The 26,381-nt window shown below is 39.5% G+C and overlaps 1 protein-coding gene across 2 annotated transcripts in view; it reads left to right on the top strand.

The window, feature by feature from the left end:
• Positions 1-26,381, top strand: part of LOC115427090 (storkhead-box protein 2-like) — a 78,153-nt gene that overhangs the window by 44,249 nt on the left and 7,523 nt on the right. For both annotated transcript variants that reach the window (XM_030145486.1, XM_030145487.1), the window contains exons 2-3: positions 9,581-9,733; positions 20,592-23,025. In XM_030145486.1, the coding sequence (XP_030001346.1) occupies positions 9,581-9,733; positions 20,592-23,025 (2,587 nt within the window). The remainder of the gene's footprint in view (positions 1-9,580; positions 9,734-20,591; positions 23,026-26,381) is intronic.

The following is a 26,381-nucleotide window of genomic DNA, read 5'->3' as shown; positions in this document are numbered from 1 at the left end:
ATTATTTTGTCAACAGCATCAAAACAACAAAAACTGTACATTCTACTTTGTGGACTAACTGAACATTTTAGTATAGATGGAACTTCATTACAAACAGACTCCAACTACACTTATTAGCCAAGAAACAGCAATGCTACCTACCCACAATGCAGTGCTCTCTGTATTTGCAGTTGCATTTTAAATGAATATTAGTGAATAGGAAAGTTTGGACAGAGCTGTCATTAATTTAATAAATTATGCTATCTGAACCATTCCGCAAATAACAGATAAAGATAAGTCCTGGTTGTGTAGCCTCGTGACAAAAAAATTCTGGAATTTTTGTCTATTTCCAGAGCAGCCCTGCTGTTTAGAGGAGTATGTGCATGCTCTTATAAACAGAGAAAACACAAACTCTAGACAGGATTTTACCAGTGGAGCAGCTGAATATAGTGTTTTGTGGTAACAGGTGAACCACAGTCCATAAACACTGAGAAACACATACACTATACACCACATCTAAAACCAGCTCTGGGGATGTGACAAGTCGCTGAGTCGCTGAGTCGAAACAAAATTGAATTTTGAAATTGAAAACTGAATTTCTTTTAACGCATTTGGTATATACGTTCCACAAGGTCTAGGCTCTTTTGAGTGTGTTTGCTGAATACATTATTTAGTGTATTCAGATGGACAGACAGATAATTGCAATGTACTCATAGGAGAGAGACAAATACACTCAAAAGAGCGACTTTAAATGCTAAAGAGCGTACTCGGCAAATGAACATCATTGTCTATGAGTTTCTTGTAGCTTTTCTTCTTTTACTCCGTTTTCCAACTGAAACTTGCAGAAATTGAATAAACAACTTTGCAGCCACACACTGGCTGTAGTGGATAAATGTAAGTGTAGAAAGCTACAAGTGTGTTCCATCAATCAGTGTTCTTCAGCACACTGCAGCCTTTATCTGCGACATTCTAAACACGTGAATCTTTGGTCTGACCTTGGATTTTATTAGATCCTGAAAATAAATGATGTTAGTGGGATTCATGTGTGGTGTTACTATTTGTTAGTATACAGGTTTGTTGTTACCTTGAGGCTACAGACAGCTGTGGCTAAGGAGGAGGGTCATCCAATAACCGAAGGGTTGGCGGTTCAAATCCCACTCTGTCCTAGTCATGTGTCGTCGTGTTCTTGGGCAAGACACTTCACCTGCCTTGCCTCCACATTTTTGTATGACTGCGTGTGACTGTTTGACGGTGGTCGGAGGGGCTGTCAGCGCTTATAGGCAGCCATGCTTCCGTCAGCCTGTCCCAGGGCAGCTGTGGCTTTATACATAGTTTACCACCGCCAGAGTGAGAAAGTGTGAGGGAATGAATAGTGGATCCATTGTACGTGCTTTGAGTATGCGTGAATAGAAAAGTGCTATATAATAGAGGTGTAATGATGCACTCATTTGTACCAAACCGTTTCCTGCAGATGTTGCGTTCACAAGCACGTACCATGGCCCGTGCCCGAGTATGAGTGGGTGTTAAGGGCTAAAACAGTAGGTGGTGGTGTGAAAGGAATTCTGTTACTATCCAACAAACGCGGAAGTCAGAAGAAGACAAACACTTACGTCATCAACCGAGTGACTGTTCTGTTCACAGGCAATACTTTTCTATCTGTTAGCCTGTTTGGGGCAAAGTGAAGAAGAATGACCTTCATTGTCCCTGATATCTCACCGTGTGGTTCAGTTGGTAAGGTGAGCCTGTGCCGTGGGGATCCAAGGGTTATTCAGGAGACAACAGGAGCGCCGTCTAGGGTCTCATGTTGATTAACTCACTTTCGTTGTCGGAATGGTGATTAGGTCATGTCCGGTCTCGGGCACGTATCGCATTCACGTGGCAATGTACCATGCCGGAGTCCAGGCAGTCTGTACCCAGGACTACCTTCTCAACTGGACTCGGGTAGTTTTTTTTTTTGGAGGCATCTTCACCAGTGTACACTCCAGTGATCGACAAATTCACAACACAATGTTACGACATGTGCATACTGAGTGAAATTTGAGAGTGAGGGTGAGGATGAGGGTGAGTGAGAGACTGAGACTGAGAGACTGACTACCTACCGTGTACTAAATGGCTGGCTCATAGGAACAGACATTTTTATTGTCCACTGGTGGGGAAAAAATGATTGTAAATTTTGTTTTATTTTTGCGTCCTCTGGGACTTCTTTGGCCATATTTTTTTGCATTCTTTTCTAATTTTATGCGTCTAGGATGCAGGACACAGGGATAGATGAAACACTGTAATTTGGTGTCCACTGCAAACTGGATGGGGTCAGAGAATAATGTGATCAATCCAAGATGGCAGCCAAGACAGTCTCTTGTGTGGATGTGAGCATTTGAAGTTTGAGTTTTATTGTGTCGGGCATGGTGTTTACATTTGAGGCTGAATGTGTAAGACTCCATTAAACAAACATTTCTCATGAGTTTCGGAACCTCTGGATGATATATTTTTTGTTAAGATATTACTGGATTTTATCGGAGCTCCAGTCCTAAACTGATTTGAGACCATGGCCTATACAGCACCTGGCCTTGGCTGCTAACGTCTAACTGCTAACCTGTAGCAGTAGAGTTAGTGTGCTATCCTACTGTTCAACAAAGCTGGCTTTCCTACCTCGATCTGGTTGCTAACCCTCTACATCTGGTTCTACTGCCTAGATCTGGTTGCTAACCCTCTACACCTTGCTCTACTGCCTGGATCTGGTTGGAAACCCTCTACACCTGGTCCTACTGCCTGGATCTGGTTGCGAACCCGATACAGCTAGCTCTACTGCATGGCCTTGGCAGATAGCCTCCTGCTACTGGCCTTGCGTGCTAGCTTGCTGCCTAACTACACCCGGCTTTCCTACCTGGTCCTTCCTACCAACTTTCCATACCTAACTTTCCTACTTGGCTCTGGGTGCTAGCCTGCAGCTATAGGCCCTGCCTTCTAGCTTCACATCTGGCTCTTCCACATGGATGTGGCTGCTAACTGTCTATACTTGCCTTAGCTGCCTGGTCTTGGCCTGTGGTCTACAGTTGTAAGCCCTGCCTGCTACCCCTATACAATAGGTCCTTCTGCCTGGCCTGGATTGCTAGTCTCTAGTCCACCGTTGGATCTGCTACCCTTCTTTAAGGCACAGCTCACTATCATCATTTTGTGTGGTGAAACAGTTTTGTTTTGTTTTGTTTTTTTCTTTAATTTAATTTCTTACCATGTTTCTAGTCACTACATTGTGCCTCATCTTTGTGGGATTTCTCTCTGACTTTAGATGGGCCTGTCCAGTGTTAATTTTGACAACAATTTTTAATTTTAGTCATAGTCTTTAGAAGAAAATATAATTTAGTTTTAGTCATAACTTAAACATCTAAACTATTTTAGTTTTAGTTGAGTTTTAGTCACCTAAATATCATTAAAATTTAGTTGACTAAATCTACAATAGATTTAGTTGACAAAATTCTTATGTAATGATATAAAGCGTATCTGAGGTCATGATTTTGACTTAGATTAAATGAAACTTATAAAGTATTATAGAAAGGCATTTAGGTTTGAATATGCAGTACACATACATTTCACTGTTGGTCTTTCAAACATAAATGTATCTTTATTTGCCACAGATTTCATTAAAGGGCATCTCAGTTACAATAGAAAAACAATGAGAAGTAGAGTCCTACTTTCCCCGGCTAAGATGTGCATTAATCATAACAAACTGCACATGACATTCTCCATGAAATTTAGATTGTAAAAGCAGCAGTGCCATAAGAAACCAATTTAACTATAAATAGTGCTCACCTGACACTACTTCAGTGGCTAAAATTGTCATAAACATTTCAAAGGATGTCATAATGCCACCAGGTTTGAACCTGGTATAAAAAAATGGCATAGAATTGAAAACACATTTCCAAACCTTGACAACAGCATTAAATACCATTGAATAATACTGGGAATAATGGCACAATATAGTTTACAGTGCATCTTACTGGCCTTAATATCAAAAGTAAAGTGTTCCCATATATCTACTCTTCTCTTTCTCCCATGCGACAAGATTTTTTGGTCCCCATGTGCAGCTTTGCTGTCGATTCACTCTGCCAGCAGTTAGATCAAAATAAATGTAAGTGCCTTCCGTGTGGCTCATAAAGTTGAGTTCTGATTGGAGCTCTTCTCAACTTGTGCAGCCTCCTCCGCCTTCCAAGTGGGTCTTGTTCTCAAGTTATCCTGCCTCTTCCTGCTATCAAGTGGATGTCGTTTCAACTCCTCCCTCTCTCTCTTTCTTCTGACTGGATCTCGTCTCTGGCCAACCTCTTCATCTAGTTTTTATTCGTTGATGAAAGTGTCACTACATTTAGTCCGTCTTTTTTTATCTTGTGAATAACTTCTTGTTTAGTTTTCGTCAGAAAAACTATGTTGTTGACAAAGACTTTGACAAAAATTATTTATCAACAAAATTAACAATGAGCCTGTCAATTATACTTTTTGTCCTTCATCATATATACCAATATTCATTGTGATATATATGAAAATATATCTCCACAAAATGTCTGTTATAAAGTTACCTTTTCAACTTCATCTCTGCCAAGGGCTTTAGTGACTACACATATATCAAAATGGCTGCTTTTGACTAATGAGTCCGTTCACACTTATTGTTTGCTGGTTCTGAAAGATCATTTTACTATTGCTGCAAACTCTACTTTTGTGAGTGCATTCTCTTTCAGTGAAATGGTGAAGTACCTGTGTTACATTGTAACGTTATGCACTGATTTGTAGTTGTACTACTGCTCCTTTTATCTGGGAATTTTGAGACAAATCCAAGTCCAATTGATGATGCATAATGTTTAACATAACAGCAAGATTTTAAGTCTAGATCTGGACTTGGGATCATTCATATCAATGTTTAGAGTTTACTCCCTAAACTGGAAATGACAAAGATTTGGATTAACTCAATAAATACAGATACTGTTGTTTTGTCTGAAACTTGGCTTAAAAAAAATCTGTGCTTGATGAGGATATTTTAACAAATGGTTACAATGTTTACAGCACTGATTGACTAAGAAAAGTTGGTGGAGTGGCTATATATGTAAAGCAGATCTTTGATGTTCAAGTAGTACTATCTGAGACACTTAGCAAAGAACTTGAGGTGTTAGCTCTTGAACTAAGAGTGTCTACAAATCACCATTTTATGTTAGTGGGATGTTATCTGCCTCCATCTGCTAATATTAACTCCCTGTCCACACTCATAAAAATTCTGTCCCAATTAAAATAAAATGAATTATTTTTGGTTGCTGATTTGAACTGTGATCAACTTGCACCTACATCTGGTCCCCTGAAAGCAGTAATGTGCCTCCTCAAACCTCACTCAATTCACTCACAAGACCCAATCTCAAATGCCTTCACAAATCTACACTCTTAGACTTAATCCTAACAAACAAGACATTTCATTTTGTTGCTTTAGGTGTTTTCCCTAAAGATGTGAGTGATCATTTTGTGGTAGCAGTTGTGTGAGATACAAGGATTCTAAAAAGTCAATTTTGTTACATGGGAAAAATTAAATATGAAGCTTTTTAATGAAAAATCCTTTCTGCGTGATGTTTATCATTTTAATTGGGATAGAATTGCTTTGTTTGGTGACATTGAATTAGCCCGGGATTATTTTCTTAAAAATGTCATTAGTTTTGTAAATAAACATGTTCTTTTACGTAAATTTGGAATCAAAGTACGTAATCACCCCTGGTTCACACCAGACCTCACAGATGTCCTTCATGAACGTAATAATGCATGGGCTAGGGAACACAAACCTAATACTGAAGCTGATTGGATTCATTTTAGACAATTGAGGAATAAATTTACCTTTCTCCTGAGAAAAGCAAAATGTCTTCTGTGCTTGTAGACAAGCACTGAAGGGTTGCTGGTTCAATTCCAGGGACTGGCTGAAAGTTCTTGGCTGATGTGCCCTCTTAATCCCCCATTTGCTCCCTGGGTGCTTGATATGGCTGGCCCACTGCTCCTAGGCTGCAGTGTGTAGTGTGTTCCTGCATGTTCTAGTGATGGGTTAAATGCAGAAGGTCAATTTCGGTGTGCAGTGCATGTCTACGCATGTGATCTATATACTGACAAAATAAAGAATCTTAGAATCTTAAGTCCTTATCTGCAGACTGTAAGCAGATCAATCTTCCACCCAGTATTTTAGTTGACGGTCTGAGGATGACTGACAGGAAAACAATGTTAAATTATATTAACAATCATTTTATTTCTTCTGGTTTCTTATTTAAGAATGAAAAATCTTTCTTTTGAAATCTTTTGAAAAGATTCAGCATGCTTTCAATAGAATACAGGAACCACTTAATCATCTACAACTTGTTCTAAATGCAGAGAAGACAGAGCTCACTTTTTTCACTGTCTCCGACATGATGAGATCAGCTCAATCAGAAAGTATAGTAACAAAAACTGGTCATCCAATAGAGTTGGTTTCTTCTTTTAAATATTTAGGGTTCCTAACAGATGACCACTTGTTTTTTAAGGAGCATATTCTAGGCCAGATCTACTAAGATCCCAATTTGCATGTTCTAATTTGCGTGCGCAATCTAAAATTTTGTGTGTGGGGTTGATTTGCAGGTGATTTATAAGATTGCTTGCTCAAATCACAAACAGGTCCAAAGTCTTGGAGATCGCCCTATTTAAATGAGGAATTTGCATGTGCTTGTCATGGAGACAATACACTTGAAAAACTGCTTTGGGATACTCCAGCAGTAATGGCAACAGTACGCTGGAATGATTCAGATGCACAGAAATGTATCATTGCGAGGAGCTTTGTCATAGAAGGTATTGCATGACTCCTTCTTGTGACTGGTCCTAAATCATCCCCTAGTTCCCCTAGAAGTTCTAAAATGGCATTCCTGGGCAGCAGCGCTGGATTTGTTTTAGAGGTGGGAGGTCCATGGGGGGGGTTGTTGGATTGAATGACATAATTTTGTCACACTGTAGCCTAATGTCGGTGCATATTTTTAATCACAATAAAAAATGTTCACAAATGGATGAAAAATACATTCCCCGCATCTTGGTTCATCGTTTCAATGTCTCGTTGCGACAATAACCACAGCCATGTGTGTGCAGTTATGCATACAAACCGTTTGCACCTCCACCTTTGATAAATCACTTTGCGTGTGCTAAATTAGTATATTTACATTTTCTCCTCCCAGCACACGCACAATTGCATGTAAATGCCCCATATTGCATATTCATTGTAGCAAACATACTAACTGGATGCAGATGCGCTATTTTGTACCTTTGAAATATGTTTTTTTTTTTTGTGTGTGTGTGTGTGCAAATTCATTGCACACGTTTTTATACATTGAAGCCTTTAGTAGATCCAGCCCTCTATATGTTATATTCTGTATGTATGCCATAAAACTGAAGCTGCTATTAGGATTTTATTATAGAAACAAGATGTCTCCCTCTTTTAATGTAAAACGGAAATCAGTGGAGTCAACATTTTATCTGTATTGGACTATGAAGACATACTTTATGTGAATGCACCTGCCCGTTCTCTTCACCAGTTGGACAGTATTTATCATGGGGCTCTGAGATTCATTGCTAACGGTGCTTCTCTCACTCATCACTGTGTTCTCTACAGAAACGTAAACTGGTCATAGTTATCTGCTCGTCAGCTCAGTCACTGGTATATTTTAATTTACAAAGCAATTTTGGGGAGATTTCCTTTTTATTTTTGTTCACTGTTAACCTGGAATTATAGAAGTTACAATCTCTGCTCAATGGACACCTTGTATCTGTTTGTTCCAAAGATAAGGACTGAATTAGGAAAGAAATCTTTTAGGTTTTTGGCTCATGACGCCTGGAACAAGCTTCAGTCTGAGCTCCATCTATGAACACTGATTCCTATGAAAGATTTTAAAGAAAGTGTTAAAACTCTGGAATCACGGCTGCTAGTCTGTAAATGTTTCAACTGATTGTATATGTATGAGATCCCCCATCACAATGGGACCAATCTGGTGAAATAAAGGGTAATTAAAAAAAAAAAAAAAAAAAAAGATTTGTCAGATTACATCTGGGTGAGAGTAGATTTACAATGTCAATGTATCTTGACCGGACCTTTTTTTTTGTAACATGTGACTGCATTCTGAAGTATCCACCCAGTAAGTAAAAAGGCTCAGGTCGCCTGATGAAAAGTTCTAGACGAGGCCTTCTGAATTAAAAGCACCAAAACACTTATCATGTATTACATCAGACTTTGCAGAGACCAGTGGTAGTGATACACAAACTAAGATCATGTCATGTGATGTAACACTAAAAATCTCAGATTATGCAGCCGTCATTATTGCATTATAATTTTTTGTTTATTGCAGTTTATTGTGTTCATCTTTATAGTAAAAACAAAATGCTTCACTGTTATGTTTTACTTTTTTCTAATTTTGTAATGTACAATAATTTACAATTATCATTCTAATAGAATGTTTGAGGTTGAAGTGTTCTGATTAAGGCTAATGATGTTCATTTTGTCTTCTGTTAATGTATTTATTCTTCTCTTTTTTTCTTTTGTTCAGACAAGGTATTGTTTTTTTTTTAAAACTATACCTTGTCTGAACAAAAGAAAAAAAGACAAGCATGAAGTGTTCAGATGTTGTGTCATTGTTTGACATGCTTAAAGCATAAAGAAAACCACAAATAATTGTGTTCTTTTAAATTACTGACTTGTTCAAGGACTCGGAGTTCATTCATTTATTTTATAAAAAAGAAATGAACAAAAGAAGTTAAGTAATGAGCAGCTACTGGGGATCTGACCATAATATACTAGTCAACATTTGCTAGGGATCAGTTTTATATTTGCACAGTAATTGATGTATAATATTTTGGGTGACTTCATATATTATGTGTGTACTTTGGCTAGTTATGTAAAGAAAAATGGACCAAAAGGTAAAAAAACATAAATTTTTATTGCACTTTCAGGCAAAAGGGTGATACAACCCTAGAAATTAGAGTTCACAACAATTACTCTTCCAATTTTGTTTTCACTGAAACCACTCAGAATGTTCTGAAACACATACGGTGTGATGTCAATAATGTGTGTGGCCACCATCCGCATCTGCAGGCTGTACTCCACTGGGAAAATAAACTGTCAAGTTTCCAGAATTACACCCCCGAATATAGCAAAGTTATAGTCCTGATCCCTAGCAAATGTTGACTAGTGTATTAGCAATCACAACCCTATACAAGCAACCCTATAAAAGACAAATGTGAAGTACAGGGTTCAAACATTATATAGGTAAAACAACAATGAAATACACATGGCTTGTACCCACTTATTTATTGTGTAAGTACAGTGATGATGCAAAATACTTAGTTACACAATAACTGTTAACAGTAGTGAAGGTAATGTTAAGCTGCATAATAGACGAATGTGCGTTTCCTACATATTTGATTTTTTGTCTTTTGTAAGATACGTTTTTGGGATTTTGCAGCATATAAGCTTATAGACTGTGACATTATATGCATGCCCTTTATAGTGGATGATGGTGGCACTGTTTTGCTCAAAATGCTCACTTTTCTTTTCTTTTCCTTTTTTTGTTTTAAACAGGTGATGTGTCACCCATCAGTATGTCCCCCATCAGCCAATCACAGTTCATCCCTCTGGGAGAGGTACTGTTATTGGCTATCTCTGCTATGAACTCCGCCCATAAGCCTGTGACTCAGGAGGCTCTGACTGAACACCTTCAGACATGTTTTCCAGGTAACTCAACTCACACAGCCACTGCACACTCAGAATTATAAATCAAATCAAATCAAATTTTATTTACATACCGCCAAATCATAACAAAAGTTATCTCATGACACTTTACATATAGAGTTGGTCAAAACCAGACTCTACGCCAATTTACAGAAACCCAACAGAATCCTCCCGGAGCAAACACATGTGACTGGTGACAGTGGTGAGGAAAAACTTCCCTTTAACAGGCAGAAACCTTGAGCAGACCCAGACTCCTGGAGGATGGCCGTCTGCCTTGACCAGTTGGGGTTAGAGATAGAGGGTAAAGGAGGAGAAAAAGAGAGAGTGATAGAGATAGAGAGAGACTGGGGGAGAGGGGGAGAAGGGGGAAGTAGGGGGAGACACATTGATGCAGTTGATGCACAGATAACTGAACTACAACATCTATGGAACTATATAATAAACTCTAACATAACTATATGGATAAGTGAGTGATGATGATGAAGGCAGGAGAGAGGCAGGACCACAGCAGCAGGTCCAGAGATGATCCTGGGAAAACTTGTGAGACGATAAAGCACAGAGACTCCAGGGAGGAAGTCAGGTCAGTAACATGAATTCACTGGGGTGTAAATAGAGGAGAAAATTAGGAGAGAAAAGGTCAGGGAGAAAGAGGAGCAGAGAGGGGGTCAGAGAGGAGGAGGAGCAGAGAAAACCTCAATGTATCCAGATGAGTCTCCCAGCAGTCTAAGCCTATAGCAGCATAACTAAGAGCAGCCTGAGCTGCCCTAACTATAAGATTCATCAAAAAGGAACATTTTTCACCTACTCTTAAACATAGAGAGGGTGTCTTCCTTCCGGACCAAGGCAGGGAGGTGGTTCCACAATCGTGGAGTTTGATAGCTGAAGCCTCTGGCCCCCATCCTACTTTTCGAGATTCTAGGGACCACCAGTAAGCCTGCATGTTGAGAGCGTTGTGCTGTAGATGGATTGTATGGAACTAAAAGCTCTTTCAGATAAGTAGGTGCCTGGCCATGAAGGGCTTTGTAAGTGAGGAGGAGTATTTTGAAGTCTATCCTAGCTTTTCTATTGAAGTCTATCCTAGCTTTTACAATAATAATATAATGACAGAGATGCAAATGTGATGTGAAGGGCATGGCTCCCTTTCCTGACTGGGGGTGTAGGGATATTATTTTGTGGTCCATGATTTTGTTGAGTGTCTGTACATCTGATGAATTAATGACTGCAAGACTATGATTTATGTACTCACAGTGGACCTACCAATACATTTTTGTAACAATTCCATCATGTCGCCTTCCTGTTATTACTTATGACAGTGTAAAGCATTAACGAGGATGACATTAATCTGGGATTCAGTAGGTTTATATTTGCTGACAGAGCATTTTATTTAAATGATAGAAAGAGAGCAATGAGAGACAGAAGAAGAGGTATGAGAGGAGGAGGGAGATGCATAAAGAGACAAAGGAGACTTGGAAGGACACTTTATAGGGAGAAATGTAAGGAGCGGTATAAGCAGAGGAAACGGTAAATAAAAGGAGAGGGAGGAGATGTGTATGGAAAGGATGGAAACTACTCAACAGCTAACAGACTGATCAGAGTCACCCTGATCATTTTCCAAAATGTTTGATATTTCTGCTGTTAATGTGAGAGACGACAGTGTAACCAAGCAACACTAACACCTTCAATAACACCTGCACGCTCCTCCCATTCAATCTATTGCTTGCTTTACCACCATGGTCTCTCTCAGAGGAGGTGTGGTTTGAACAGATCAGTGCAGAATAAATAGAATAGAATAAATCTTTATTGTCACTTTTACAGGAACAATGAAAATCAGTTCAGCAGCTCTGTTGTCGTTAGTAGCAAATTCTTAAGCTATAAAAAGAAAGACTATATTAAAATGATTACACAAAAATTACACTGAAATTATATACTGAAAAATACTGATGATATACAAAACTACAAAGAAATACTGAAAATATATGAAATGCCTACTGTGTACCAGAGATCGAAGAAATATATGTAACATTTATAGAATATATACAGGTAATATAGAATATCAAATTAAAAACAAGATGCGTGAGTCATGAGTTTTGCACTTTTTGTCCTAGAAGGGAAATGAACTAGAAAATTTAAATTGTAAATTTGTGAAAGAATCAAGTGCAGAGGTCAGACGTTTGGATATCGTGAACAAAGAAAATTTTATGTACTACTACTACTACTACATAGTACTAACTCTAACCCTAACTCTTGGAGATGTTAAAGCAGAAAATTAATTATACAGTTTACATTAATTTGGTGACTGTGATTCCCAAACGATCTTGGCCTTATAATGATAGAGAAAACCCTGTTTAAGTAAGCCAGAATTAATTTTTATGAACTGCCTGTCTTGCATTAGACTAAAACTGAGAATGATCAACACCACAGACCGTCTGAAACACTTGTCTGAAACCAGCCCCAAGCATGTAGACAACATGTTCACTCACTGCCCGACTTATGGACTGAAGTCTGAAAGGGGCTTCAAAAACTTGTAGAGGAATCCCAATTGTCACAGTAAAGTCCCCTCTTGGTATCTTTCATTAACACCGAAGCCTGATGCGTCAGTACATTTCTGACCAGGTGTGTGTCAGCTGTGCTCAGAAGCATAAATTACTTTTAGGTCAGTTGGTGTTAAGTTAGGACCTGCAGCTGCTGTGGGCCTAAAAAGGCTTTTGTGACAGCCCTGTATGATATGTAGCTGTAGAGGGAAGCCTGACATGAAACCATGGAAACGTCACCTGCTGCACCTTTTAACATTGGTGTTGTATAGTATTAGTTTGTCTCTTTTTTTAAAAAAGGATTTTAAAACATTTTATATTCTATTATAGTTTATTCTTTATACCTCTTATTTATTCTTGTTCTGTTTTTACCTCTTTTTAAATTACTAGGTGAGAGAGAAATGGCATCTCAATTCTCTGTCCTGTGCATCTAGTGAATTGACAATAAAAAAATCTTTGAATCTTTGGTAATACAGTGAGCAGCTGCCTTTGCTGTTTCTGTAGTTCTGTCTGAGATTTATCTGTGTATGAGTAGCGGCGATCTGAGATGGGGTGACTCTTTTAAGACTATGGGATGGAATTCTGAACTAGGTTTCTCAGCTCTTGTGGTCTTCAGACTCCTCAGGGTATTTTTTCTGCACATTTTGATATATTATATTAAGTTATAGTTCATTGCAAAGGCAACATTTGAAAAAACTGCTTGAATGGGTTTTGGCCTTTTAAGCAGCAGTTAATACTCAACTGAAGATGGACACACCTTTTCAGAATGAAATATATTATAGTGGACATTGAACTCAATTGACTGACCAGCTGTCTCGTCCAGCATCTTTACAAATGTCCACATAAAGCAGGTTGTAGAAGGGAGGTAGTGTAGACTGATGAGATGCAGAGTGTACCCTTGCCGCTAGATACTGCTAAATATTTTACACTGGACTGTTGAATGTAAGAGAAGAGGCTGCAAACACTCACCAAAATGATGTGTAGTATAAAAATTTTCGGTGTACATACAGAAAATATTCAGTTTTTTGCTCTTATTTCAAGAAAGATAAAACTCCAAATAAGCACTTTACATGACTCATGAAAGTGAGTAGTCTACTAATATAGAACTGAAGTCCAGTTACTTCTGGTTGTGTCCCATGGGACCTTACTTTGGAAAAACATTGCATTACATTCAATGTCGAGAGACAGGTTTTTTTTTTTATCCTTGTTGAGTTCTGTCATCATTGACTTGTATGACATTTGTCAATTTAAAATACTTTGGCTCTATTCTGCTGTTTAGGTCAGTGTTTCCTACTTGTGGTAGACATTCCACTGTATCCACGTCCTTTCTCTTTCATTCCTTCAAATATCTTCTATCCTCTGTCATAATGTGCAACAGTGGATGCTTTTCTTTTTGTGGCCAGACAGACGGAGTTTTCTTTCCATCCATCTCTACCAGAGAGGATCTTTGCCATTACTCCAGCAGAGTGGAAAGGCTTGTGTGGCATATCCCACTTGCAGTTGGAAAATGTCCTAATTCAGAATGAGAGTATGCTGTTTACATGACACCTGTCAAATTGGGAATATCTGGAGTAATAGTAGAATATTAGCATGCATGTATACGTACTTGGTATATGAGTGTGTGTGCACAGTCAGTCAGGGTTTCCCCTCTTGAGAGACCTTGCATCATGTCGCCAAAGCAGCTGCCCTCGTATGATGTAATAACAGGCAACCCCTCCCCCTTACACACACACACACACACACACACACACCCACACACACACTCACATAGATAGATAGATAGATACATAGATAGATTTCAAATTAATGCACTCTAATTCTAGTCAGATATAGTCATGCTTTAATGATGGGACAGTGATATAGATAAGCCTCTTAACACATTCATCCCCAACTTCACCCCACATAACCCTAACGCTACCTTGAAACTGAAATTATCAACAAGGACTTACCATGATTGTGTGTGTGTATTTTAGTTATTCTCATTAACTTTCCCTTTTCTTTTATTTATGGTTGGTGTTTATTATCTGCACTTTCTATTTTTTCCCAGACAGATATGGTAGTAATTATCCAAAATGATGTATGTCTATTTTTCAATTGGAAGGTGTACAGTTTATTTTTATTTATCTTTTATTTAACTAGTTAAGATTTGAGATTAAAAATACCCTGTATGTAGTAAACAAAACAAAAACAAACAAAAAAACCCAAAAAACAAACAAAAAAAAAATATATTTTTTAAAATTATTTTTCACACACACACACACACACACACACACACACACACACACACATTTGTGTGTGTGTGTGTGTGTGTGTGTGTGTGTAAAGGGGTCCATTGAGACTGGCTCCATAAGTTGCATGTCATGTTGTAACTGATTCTAAGCAGAGGGAGCAGCAGATTTAAGGGCCTTGTTCTCAGTTCAGTTCAGACCTTTGGAACAGACAGACAGATTAAAACCTAAGACTAAACACTGTAACTACATGTACTTCTTGAATGGTAGAGACGTATCTTACCCTAGAGCAGTGTTTCACAAACTGTGGGGCAGGCCCCCTAGGGGAGGCACGAAGACTTGCCGGGGGGGCATGGGATCGCTGCTGGGTGGTTTTTTTTCTTCCTCAGGTTAGAACATGTAGCAGTTGGAACTGATGTTTTAGCGCTGGAGCACCCTGGACTCATTTTAGGGACGTACAGCAAAGAAATGTGCTGCCATGGTGATCTGTTACTAGACTAGACAGAGAGTTTAGGTTTGGAGAATGGACAAGGATTTTACTGGGAAAAAAAGTGCAATGTTTGTGTTTTTTCACAGTTTGTACATTTTGCACTTTATTGTTCTGAGATGTGCAGTGTAAAGCCACTGATATTGATAAAATGTTCATCTTATTTACCAAAATTTGCTTGTTCTAAAAAGAAGTACCTTTATTGTCATTGTTGTAAGATAATTGCGCATTTCCAATTTTTTTTGAAAAAATATTGTCTTGAGGAGCAGTCTTGTTGAGTTTATTTGTATTGTTCAAGCAAAAATCTAAGTTATTTTTAATTTGAACAAAACATTATTCAAGGAACAACAAAAAGGATTGGTACAATATTGATGTTTCTTTCGTTAAAAGTTATAATTGCACCACTGTTACAATGTTGTTGGGGTTGAGGGGGGCCTGGAGATTTTTCATCCTTCAAAGGGGGGCCCCCACAGAAAAAGATTGAGAACCACTGCCCTAGAGTAAGATAGATGAAAGCATGTCAGTGATAAGCCTCGCTGGAGGACCACAACTCCTTAACTCTTCCACAAACTCAGTGAACTCTGTGGTAGTGTTAAATTATGCTAAAATGAATGTCATTTTCTTCTTCTTAACTACAGGCCCTATAGAATGTAACATGTAGAAGAAATGATGTGGCATTGTCTTTGTCTTCAGGTGAGGTATGTGTTGACAAAATGTGTCACCTCATGATAAGAAAAATTTTGCCCCCTGGTGGCTGAAAAGAAAAGAGCGCAGTAGGTTTCATGATACTGAAAGACTGCACTTTTAAGAACGTTTGCTTATCGCTCTACACAGCACAAGTCTGGATATACACTGCAGTCAGTTTAAGAAGAAAACTGAAGCATCACAAGGGGAAGACATAGATGTTATTGTGGACCTGCTTGTGCTTTGGAAATGCTGTGTGACTGAGTTGTCCTCTCATGTCTGTGCTCTCTTGGGCATTGTCATGCACTAGGTGTCAAATAGTGCAGCAAGTTCTCTCATGCCTGACTGAATGGAGCTGTGATGACTTTTGGCATTCACCTAACCCACTGTACATCTGAATGGCACACAGTCACTTTACCTTGATTTGAAAGATCTGTGCCATACTTTGGTTCTTGTTAGACGTACACAGCTGATATTTATCAGTTACATTAAAGCGTATTCAAAAACATGTTTGTTTGAATTAGAGCTCATCCAGAAATACGATTATGAGGACATGAAAAACTAACACTGTATAAAGTGGCAAGATAATAAAAACTCAATACACTACTAGAACATAACATTGGTTTCCCCCTTGATTCCTCAGAGATAGGTTTAGACACTGGATAAAAAAATTCTAGTTGTTAAATATTACCTTTAGAACAACAAATTACTATTTCACCTTCAGTCCAAATTTCAAGAATGCTAAAACTGCCAAAAACACTCAAACCAACCGCCAATTTAGACAGAGTTTAAACCTCCAAAACCCATGGTCCAACTAATAATAAGATTAGCAAAGATAAAGACTTTTTTCTCATCAGTGAAGTGGGTTAATGATACCAAGTTATGCAGTGATCAAATGTGATGAAACCAGGATATATCTGCTGCCATTTCCCTGAAGTACATGTTCACAGTAAAGCAATAAATGGCATGCAATGTTTCCACTAGGTTTTTTCAGGTTTTTTTGTAACGGTGGGAGTAAAGGGTATTGGGTTTTGTTGCATTTGTGGTCATACATGATACACAGCAATATTCTTCCTTTCTTTCTTTCTTCCTTTTTTTTTTTTTAACCTTAAATTTACACAAAAAAAAAAGTCCTTCAGTGTCATTATGACAGTATACTTACAACCACATTGCAAACATTACACATTTGTTTAGTATACTCTCAATTTTCTTTGTTTAGATAAATGACTATTGTTAAGGCATGTACTCTCATTTTGATGGATGGGAGTTTTCTGTAGGATGTGCTGACAGGATTTATGTTAACAGCTCCAAAAACAAGCCAAAAACTTCACCACACGTCTCCACGTGTTACATCTATTTTTTCATGTTTAAAGCCTCAGCAGAAGTCATGTAATGTGACCCCAAGATACAGTATTCAGTAGAATTATGACAAAACAGCAGCAAACATCTTGCAGTATCCCCACTGCTGTAAAATGTATATAAAGGAAACACTGGCATGAGGTATGAAACATAGATATGATTTCCTTTTCTCTGTTTTCAGTGTTCACTCGAACAAATAAATGGTCAAAATTTTCACTTGGAAAGCTGTTATCCCACATTGCAGCATCAGGCAGGTTCACAGATGGCTATTGACCTGGTCCTATGACTAAAGACAGGTAAAACTCTGACAGTGTCAGAAGTTTAGTTTGATCATCACACAGTGAGAAGCTACTACAGCCTACATCTGCCAACCAACCAATAGGAACACACTATGAATTGACACATTTATCGATGCAGCAGGTGTGTTAAGGTAACTAAAACTGCTGACTTGAGGCTGTCTTTGTAAAATTGTTATCCCAAGTCGCCTTTGTTTGACTGAGTCACAATTGGGTCCACTCCACGATCTCCTTTTTTAATTTGGATTTTTGCTGTTCACATAAAGACCACAATTGTAACAGTATCATCATTATCTTAGCTTCATTATTTTCTACTATAGCAGTCGAGGTACACAACATGCACTGTAGATGTTTAATTCTTTAATCTATTCTTATGTCACAGCCAGGGATTCAGAAGATTTGTCATCATTACAGTCTGGAAGTATCATACCTATTTTATTACATACATGATGCAGTGTTGCTGCTGATAAATTTGTAAGACCTCAGAAATCGCACAGTCTGTAAGTTAGCCTGTAAATAACCTCAGTCTTGGTAACCTAAAGCTTCATTAGCATGTGGGTGAGAAACCCCAAAGGTAGAAAGCATCTGTATTAAAACATAAAAATAACGTCCTGCATGCCATTGTTTCCATCACAGTATTGAGTATGTGAGATAGAATAGCTTTGCAACACAGTAAACATATCTTATATTTGACTGCGAAGAACTGATTCCACACCATCTCATCATAGTAACAGTCATAACAGCAGCAAGTTTCCTTTGGAACGTTGGAGCAAACAGCGATGAGCTTCATGTCTGTTCCCTACTATATATGGTGCCATTGGATGTATGTGTCACTGTGGATGGTGAGTGAGGTGATGGCAGGATTAGCATGTTCTGAATCCAGTACGATCTGCTTCATGTCCCACCACCTTCCCTCTGCTCAGCCTCCTTATTAACAAGATGGACAGAGAAAGAGATGGACAAACAGTGTGTGTGTGTGTGTGTGTGCGCGCGTGCGTGCGTGTGTGCTTGTCTGTCTGTCTGTCTGTCTGTCTGTCTGTCTGCCTGTCTGTCTGTCTGTCTGTCTGTCTGTCTGCCTGCCTGCCTGCCTGCCTGTCTGTCTGCCTGTCTGTCTGTCTGTCTGTCTGCTTGGTGTTGCATCATTCTGGCTGAGCTGAAAGGCTGCTATGATGTAACTGGCAGTAATGCCTCCAGACTGACAGTGGAAGAGAGAGCACAAGAACATAAAAGGAACCAAAGAACTGAATCTTCTTGTGTATCAAATACTCATATATTTAACATCTACAAATGTTTTCTTTAGTAATGATTTTATTTATGGAATGGACAGAAATGTAGAGCTGATGCTGAGATAAAAAGATAGTGTTGGTTTTAGGCGAAAATGCATGTAGAATTAATTCAGGCACAACACTTCTTGGTCATATACAACTATGTTCTACCCTCCACTCCAAAAGTACTGGAACAGTGAGGCCAGTTCCTTTATTTTTGGGCCTGGTCAAGGGGAGGTATACATGTGGGATAAAAAATAAAAATTGTCCCCCAGTACCCTATTATAGCTCATTTTTTGTCTAGTTTTTGGATCTGTTTTTGGTTTTGAAAAATTCCTGTTGACGAAAAAGTTACAGCCATATGAAGAAGAAAAATTTGGAAAATGTAATATATGAAGTTCTTTTTTTCCACATTTTACTTTTTATTATGTGTATCCAACATACTGTGTTGAGATTTTTATACTACCTTTTCCAGAAAGTAATTTTTTACTGTATGTAAAGTTTGGGGCCTGGAGATTTTAGGCATCTGATCCATTACTATGAAATTAATGATTTAAAAAAAAATTTAATGGTTTTACTTGGAACTGGATAATAAAAATTACAGAAAGTAAAGATATTTATACCTATTTTAAGGTACCTTATCCAAGTTTTTTTTTTTTTTTTTAATTATAGATAAGTATGTGAACTTTGCATGTCTTTTTCTTTGATCCGTTACCGATGACTATCATACTTGCACTAAATATTGTAACAAGCCATCCTGAGCACAAGGTTACATAACAGTTAAGCATACCAAGTGTACACAAATATGAATTAACATCAACTTATGTATTGATGAAGGACAGGGTGTGTCAGAATCAGTGAAATTTATTCCCTTTTTAGAATTTTTCAGGTATATGTGTCAAAAACATTGGGCATATGTCCAACAGAAATTTTGGTTCAAGTGAATTATTTAGAATTGTTTTATCCAGTTTTCTTAAGAATGGCCTCACATGAACACCTATATGATTTATTTTGTGATATGATTTCATGGCCTATAGGTACCTACAGGAAGCAGTGGTTTCATTCGCTTGCCATGCAGAGTGGCAGCACCCTCACACTCCTACCAAATGAGGTAGAGGATTAGGTTGAGGTTTCTATGTCTGACTTTATCTGATTGAATGAGTGTTTGAGTTGAGTGTTTGTTTTCTTCAAACAAAATGGTTTGTGCTTTTGAGACTATAGTCTGTTTGGGTCCATTACTCAGTGGGCAATTTGATCCGTTACTTTCTTTTGCCTCTGATGAAATTTTAATTATGGCAGATTTTTGCTACAACACAGTATTTTATGTAAAAATTTTGTCGGGAACAGGGCATTTGCATAAGTAAAAAAAAAACTTATGTTTTTTTTTTTTAAATCCATTACCAGGCTTTTTTTTTTTTTTTTATCACAAAAACATCATTTAAGTAAATCATCATTCTTGCCATATCAAAATATTTATAAATACCTACAAAAATATGTTTTATAAGTTACTTTAGGGTATTTAGTTGAAACAGTTTACTCATTTGAACAACAGTATTTTTGATCCGTTACCACTTGACCAGGCCCTTTTTTTGTAGACTGAAAAAATTTGGTTTTGATCAAAAGATGAATATTGAACAAGAGATCAACATTTCAACATTTATTTCTAGGTATTTATAACATTGTGAGTAGAGCTGGGCCATACGGCTGAAAATCTTAACAAGGTAAAATTTCTGTACCATTAGATTTTTGTAATTATGAGAAATGCCAATTAGAATAGAACATATAGATAATATCTAAAATAAGTATGTTGAAATACTACTCCATAGTACTTTTACACAAAATACTGTATAACATAAATCACCAATGCTTTGTACTTTTGACTTTTTTAGTTTCATATGAAGCAATATATATAGTATAAAATGACTTCTCATCTGTTCGGTAGAGGTCTGTGTCTAAAAACTTGTGCATTCTGTTCTGTTCATTTTCTGATTCTTGTCTTGATTTTGTGCAGGTGTTCCTACGCCAACAGAAGAGGTCCTGCACCACACACTGAGCATGCTGGTTCGTGAACGGAAGATCTACCCAACACCAGACGGATATTTTATTGTAACACCTCAGACTTACTTCATCACTCCAAGCCTAATTCGCACTAGTTCCAAGTGGTATCACTTAGACGAGCGATCTGCTGACCGACACCAACAGCAGCAGCAACAACAACAACAACAGCAGCATCAGAACCAACAACAGCATCAGCAAACACAGTGCACCTCACCCCTCTCTGGCACCATCACTCCGTCCACCTCTGGAGGTGTACGAGATCGAACACACCCAAAGGCCAACCAGAACCACAGTGGGGGAGGTGGAGTTGGAGGAGATTCTTTCTACAATTACCGTGGAGAAGACCCACCCAGCCACCACACCACCTTGCAACGGCGATCTCCCAAAGACCACCGGGAAGCATACTCATCTCCACATTCCCCACAAACGCCTCCTCAACAAGCAGGAGGCAACACAGAAAAGAGCCGTAGCACCCTCAGTTTCCCTTTCAAGACGGACACGTTAACCAAACACCGAGGAGGTGGTGGTGGCAGTGGTGGCGGGGTAGGAGTTGGAGGAGGAACAGAGATAGATAAGCAGACAGGTGGAGGAAGTGGCATGGGAAGTCGGAAGTTTGGCCTTAAGTTGTTCCGTCTGAGCTTTAAGAAGGACAAGGCCAAGCAGCTGGCCACCTTTTCTGCACAGTTCCCCCCTGAAGAATGGCCTCTCCGCGATGAGGAGGCACCTAGCCAACTGCCACGTCATGTGGAGATGGAGATCATCCGCAGAATCAACCCTGACCTCACCGTGGAGAACCTTGCTCGGCACACAGCAGTAATGAAGCGACTTGAAGAAGAGCGTGCTCAGAGGAGTAAAGCATCATCAGCCAATCAGAGTTCCAGAAGTCGAAGGAGTGGAGGCAGACACAGGAAGCCGTCTCAGACTAAACTAAGCCGCTCGCATAGTAAGACAAGGGCGTCCCGTGGTGAGCCCAGCGATGGTTCCCATCTGGAGTTGACTGACAGGGACTACAGAGCCTACTCATCTTCACTAGCTCGGTCACCGAGAGAGCATGCCCTGGCCATGGAACGCCAGCGAGCCCGTCTTCACCTTGCGCACAGTAACCCCAATATCCTCGATTCATCCCACCTGCCTGTCACACCAGAGTGGGATGTGTCCGGTGAGCTTGCCAAACGGAGGACGGAAATGCCTTTCCCAGAGCCTAGCCATGGTCCATCAGCCCATCACTCCAAAGTCCATCGCTCACACTCCCATACCCAGGAGAGGAAGTCCAGGAATGAACGCAGCGACAAGGCAAAGGAACGGTCCAGATCCATGGACAATTCCAAAGGACCTCTTGGAGCTGGGCTGATGGGACCACCCAATTATTATGATGACCGGAGCCGCTACTATACTGACGATGGAACCCTGCGAGCCAATCAGAGCTCCTCCCATTATTCTCGTACCACACCCCCTTCAACTAAGCTGCCTGGGGACTCGCTGGGGCTGGATGGGGGCCGCAGCTTGGAGAAGAGTAAGAGCAGGGACAGCCTGCCAGCTTACTCACCCAAACCACTGGCCAGCTCTGTCCCTGTCCCTGATGATTACTTTCAATGCTCTGGTTCCTCTGAGGCTGTTCTCACAACAGCAACCCCACTGGGAACTTTGGCCAAGAGTAGCCATGATGGTTTAAAACTGGGCAGCACTGACAGGCAACTTGACAGACAGACACCTCATCCCCCCGAAAATAAAGAGGACTTGGCCAAGATGGGACCTAAAGGTGGCAGCTTGCCTCCAATACCTCTGTCTATTCCCGAATCCCCTCTTCCCAATGGACGACCTCCCCATAGTGCCTCCTCTGGTCAGGAGAAATGTAAGGAGATCTTTAGTAAAGACACACTCTTCAAACCTCCTCCTAGTCTCCCTTTGCCTGGCTACAGTTCCCTGAGAAAACCTCCCACCCTTGCCTCTACCACTTTGTCATCATCCTGCGATGCACTTGATTCCCAAGAGGCTTTTGATGCCCCTAAGCCTCTGGTGGCTACGTCTTCTGCTCCCCCACAGGGAATTGAACCCACTACAAGTGCTGCAGAGGCCTCCTTCGATTACTATAATGTTTCTGATGATGACGAACTTGACGAGGGAGGTACTAAAGGGCGGGGAGAGAATGAAAAGGCTGGAGGAAGTGTTGTTGGGATGGGGGGAGGGGGTACAGGGACCATGCAGTGGCTGCTGGAGAGGGAGAAGGAAAGGGACCTACAGAGGAGGTTTGAAAGGACCCTCACCTTCCCTGGTGCTAAAGAGAACCTTCCAGAACCTAGTCCGAATCAGCAGTCAGCCCACTCTGCCAGACTGGACAGTATGGACTCCAGCTCTGTGACTGTTGACAGTGGATTCAACTCGCCACGGTGAGAACATGCACATACATACTACATAGCACATAGGGGTGCAACGTTACAGCTAGCCCACGGTTCAGTCCGTACCTCAGTTTTTGGGCCATGGTTTCGGTTTGGTTTCAGTATGTATTTTGTGCGTGAAGAGAACAGGGTTTTTTTCTCCCAAAATTATTTTTTTTTATTTTACTTGTCAGCAAACTGAATTTTACACTAAGAACAAATTATATCACTGTACTGAATAAAATAATACTTTCTGTACTGACCAACCCATTCTTATTCCTTGACTACTTGTATATAGTCGTATAAAACAGGCACGTACATACATAGGGCTCGAAGGGGGCTTTTTTTAAATAAATAAATTCGTGTTCTGCATAGGGATTGGGGCTAGGTAAAAAAAATCGATTTGATCGATTTTAGACCGATTTCGTTTCAGCTAATAGTGGATGGGATCAATTTTCGATTGACCTGACCCGGGTACCGCTGACGCGGAGGTGTGGCCAGCTCCATCTCGCAAGCCCCCAGGGGAGACGTGGCGTCTCGATCTCGCTCGCGACGGACTCAGAGGAAGGGTGGGGGAAACCCCTCCACAGGAGCTCCTCCCGGCCTCAAAGTCAAACTCGCAGTGTGAAGGAACTGGCCACCTAGAGGCTCTCTGTGGCGGGTTGCGGAACCCAGTCATTCCAGGAATATTATCCACACCCAGCTATAGGTGATACTATCACCTATGGCTGAGTAAAATAAAGATGACGAAGAAGTCCGTTCTGAGCCACTGTAGAAACATGGCAATGTTTCTGTCCCGTTCCTTATTTAACAGCAGATTCATCTATTTACTGCTGAAATGTCATATTTATTTCCTTACTAATATCAATATTGATACCAGTATAGATGTGGTGCATGGCTGTGGTAGTCAAATAATCAGGTTACAGCTCAAAATTGTACTTTGGTATCACTAAATGAATCTGAATCAATCCGTTAATACTGAATCAAATTGATATTGGATCGAATTGAATCGTGATTAATCGATTCAGAGCCTTATAAATCGAAACTGAATCAATTAAGGAAATTGGCCATAAAAGAAAAGGTGGTATAAAAACACCACAGTAATCTACCGCACGCATTTCCTTGTAATAGTGCATCATGGTATTGTATGTGTGTCAGAGTCCTGCACCCGGGTCAGGTACCTCCAGGAACTTAAAAGTTGAGGTACTGTGTAGACAAAGAGTTTAATCATGGGTCGGGGCTTCCCTGCACTGCATGCTCACATGCATGTCGAACGAGCGAGCAAGAGAGAGAGAGAGAGAGAGAGAGAAATCAGTTGCAAAACTGAAAACTCACGGTCCATAAGGGCACATTGTCCCGTGCAGGGCGGACTGAATAGTACACAGTTTTGTTGCATCCCTAATAGCACATCTTGAAGTAATCAAACTATCTATTGTAAACAAACCCATAATCCAGTTCCGTTGGTTTGCTGCTCCAGTTTAAATCAAATTTTCAATGCAGTATCCACCTGTGCAATTATATTATCACAGAAGACTACCAAAAGTCCAGATTTTGGATTGGGGTGCCCTTTTAAATTTTGAGTATTTCCCACTGTAAATGTTTAAGCAAACCACAATATAGCACTACAAACCACCTGAACATTTGCTCTGCTTCTTGGTCAGGTGTGTCTTACTGAGGAATCAAGAGAGTGAGTATCGTCTGGGGTCATGAAGTGCAGGTGTTTGTCAGAGAAACATTCTACAGTTAGCTGCTATATAAGCTAGTATGTGTGTTCTGGTATCCCAGTATTTATAATATGATTATGTATGATAATAATAATATAATTTTCACAAATGACCAAACAAATCACACCAAGGAGAAACATGCTGGGTTTGCTTCAAACAGACTGTCCTCTGCACTTTTCTTTTTGAGCTTGACTAGACTCTACTAACCTTTAATTTCCCATATGACCAAAGTTGTGGACAGTATGTGGTACTTGCTACTTATTTTGGTATTGCCTCAGCTTCCTTGGAATGTCAATAGAGGTGAAGTGAAAACACTACAAGTTACTGATTGGTCAAAGTAGTCAAGGACCACACAAAGGAAAAGCATCAAATCTTTCCTAAGTGAATGAGGGACCCTAAGTGGGTCAATCATCTAATCAGCTATAGAATGATTCTACAGGTAGCAGTAGTAAATGAGCATTAGTTAATGACTGATGAACATGTTAAGTAGATGACCATGATTTCTGGCTACATTTGCTCTTAAGCGATGTAATTTTAGCTTTCACTTGCACCATATACTTTTATTTTCTGTAGTTGTTGGATGAAGATTGTACATAAAATCTATAATAATTTAACTGATTTCTAAGAAAGGGATGTGGGCTTACAAGACTTATACTTTTTGAACTGGGAGCTCCTAGATGACCCTTGATCCTTATGCAATGCTGAGAATTTAGAGCGAGTTGATGATACAGAGTGATGTAATGTGACTTTGCTCAGAGAGTCAATAGACAACAAAGTGGCGGTTTCCACACTAACATTTTATTATACAAAACACTATGTTGACCATGTAGTGCCATGTCCCCAAGGCTGTATGTCCACCTGTCATACAGTAACAGTGGAGTATAAAAGAATAACCTAAACCCACACCTTACAGCAAAAAGGGAGCACTTGTGCAAACATGTAGAACACCACTGCACCCTCAGAGAGAATGACCTCTGGCACATCATATCAAAACAATGGGACACACCTTCCTGTGGCACTATTTGGTATTACAGCAACACATGTTAACCAGGCCGTTACAGTGGCAGCATGATGGCAGGGTGGGTTTTCTCCAGACTTGAAGATATTTGATAGTCATGATGGAGGGCATAGTAAATATACTTAGTTTGGAATAGTAAATTGTTCAGCATGATTTTGCACTAAATTTCAACAACCTCAGTAATATTCCATGATATTGACAGTACCTAAAATATTTTAACCTCCTCCTCCCTGTACTCAGGATGTCTCAACATGAAAATGCATTTCATTTATAATATGACCTACAGGACACAACATCTTTCCTACTGTTCTAAGTAAGGATTAGACACTGAGCAACTAAAACTTCCAGGTTAGATAAAGAATGGTTTCAAAAAGTGGCCCAAATCTCATTTCTCTTTTTATTCATATAGGATGCATGTGTTGTTTTTTGGGATAACTCTGGCACATTTACAGCAGTTACGAATGATGTGCACTGTCCCTGTCAAATAAATCAATCACATGGAATGTAATCTTAGGGACACTTCTATACGTGCACTTAAATCAGACACACCATTTTTTTTTTTTTTTTTTTTTTTTTTTTTAAGTGTGACCTCCATACCATACTGGACACTTTTATATCTCTCTAGA

Source organism: Sphaeramia orbicularis, chromosome 10 (genome assembly GCF_902148855.1).
Source record: "Sphaeramia orbicularis chromosome 10, fSphaOr1.1, whole genome shotgun sequence".
NCBI classification, from domain to species: domain Eukaryota; kingdom Metazoa; phylum Chordata; class Actinopteri; order Kurtiformes; family Apogonidae; genus Sphaeramia; species Sphaeramia orbicularis.
The sequence above is the reverse complement of the archived record's forward strand: the minus strand, read 5'-3'. Positions and strand labels throughout refer to the sequence as shown.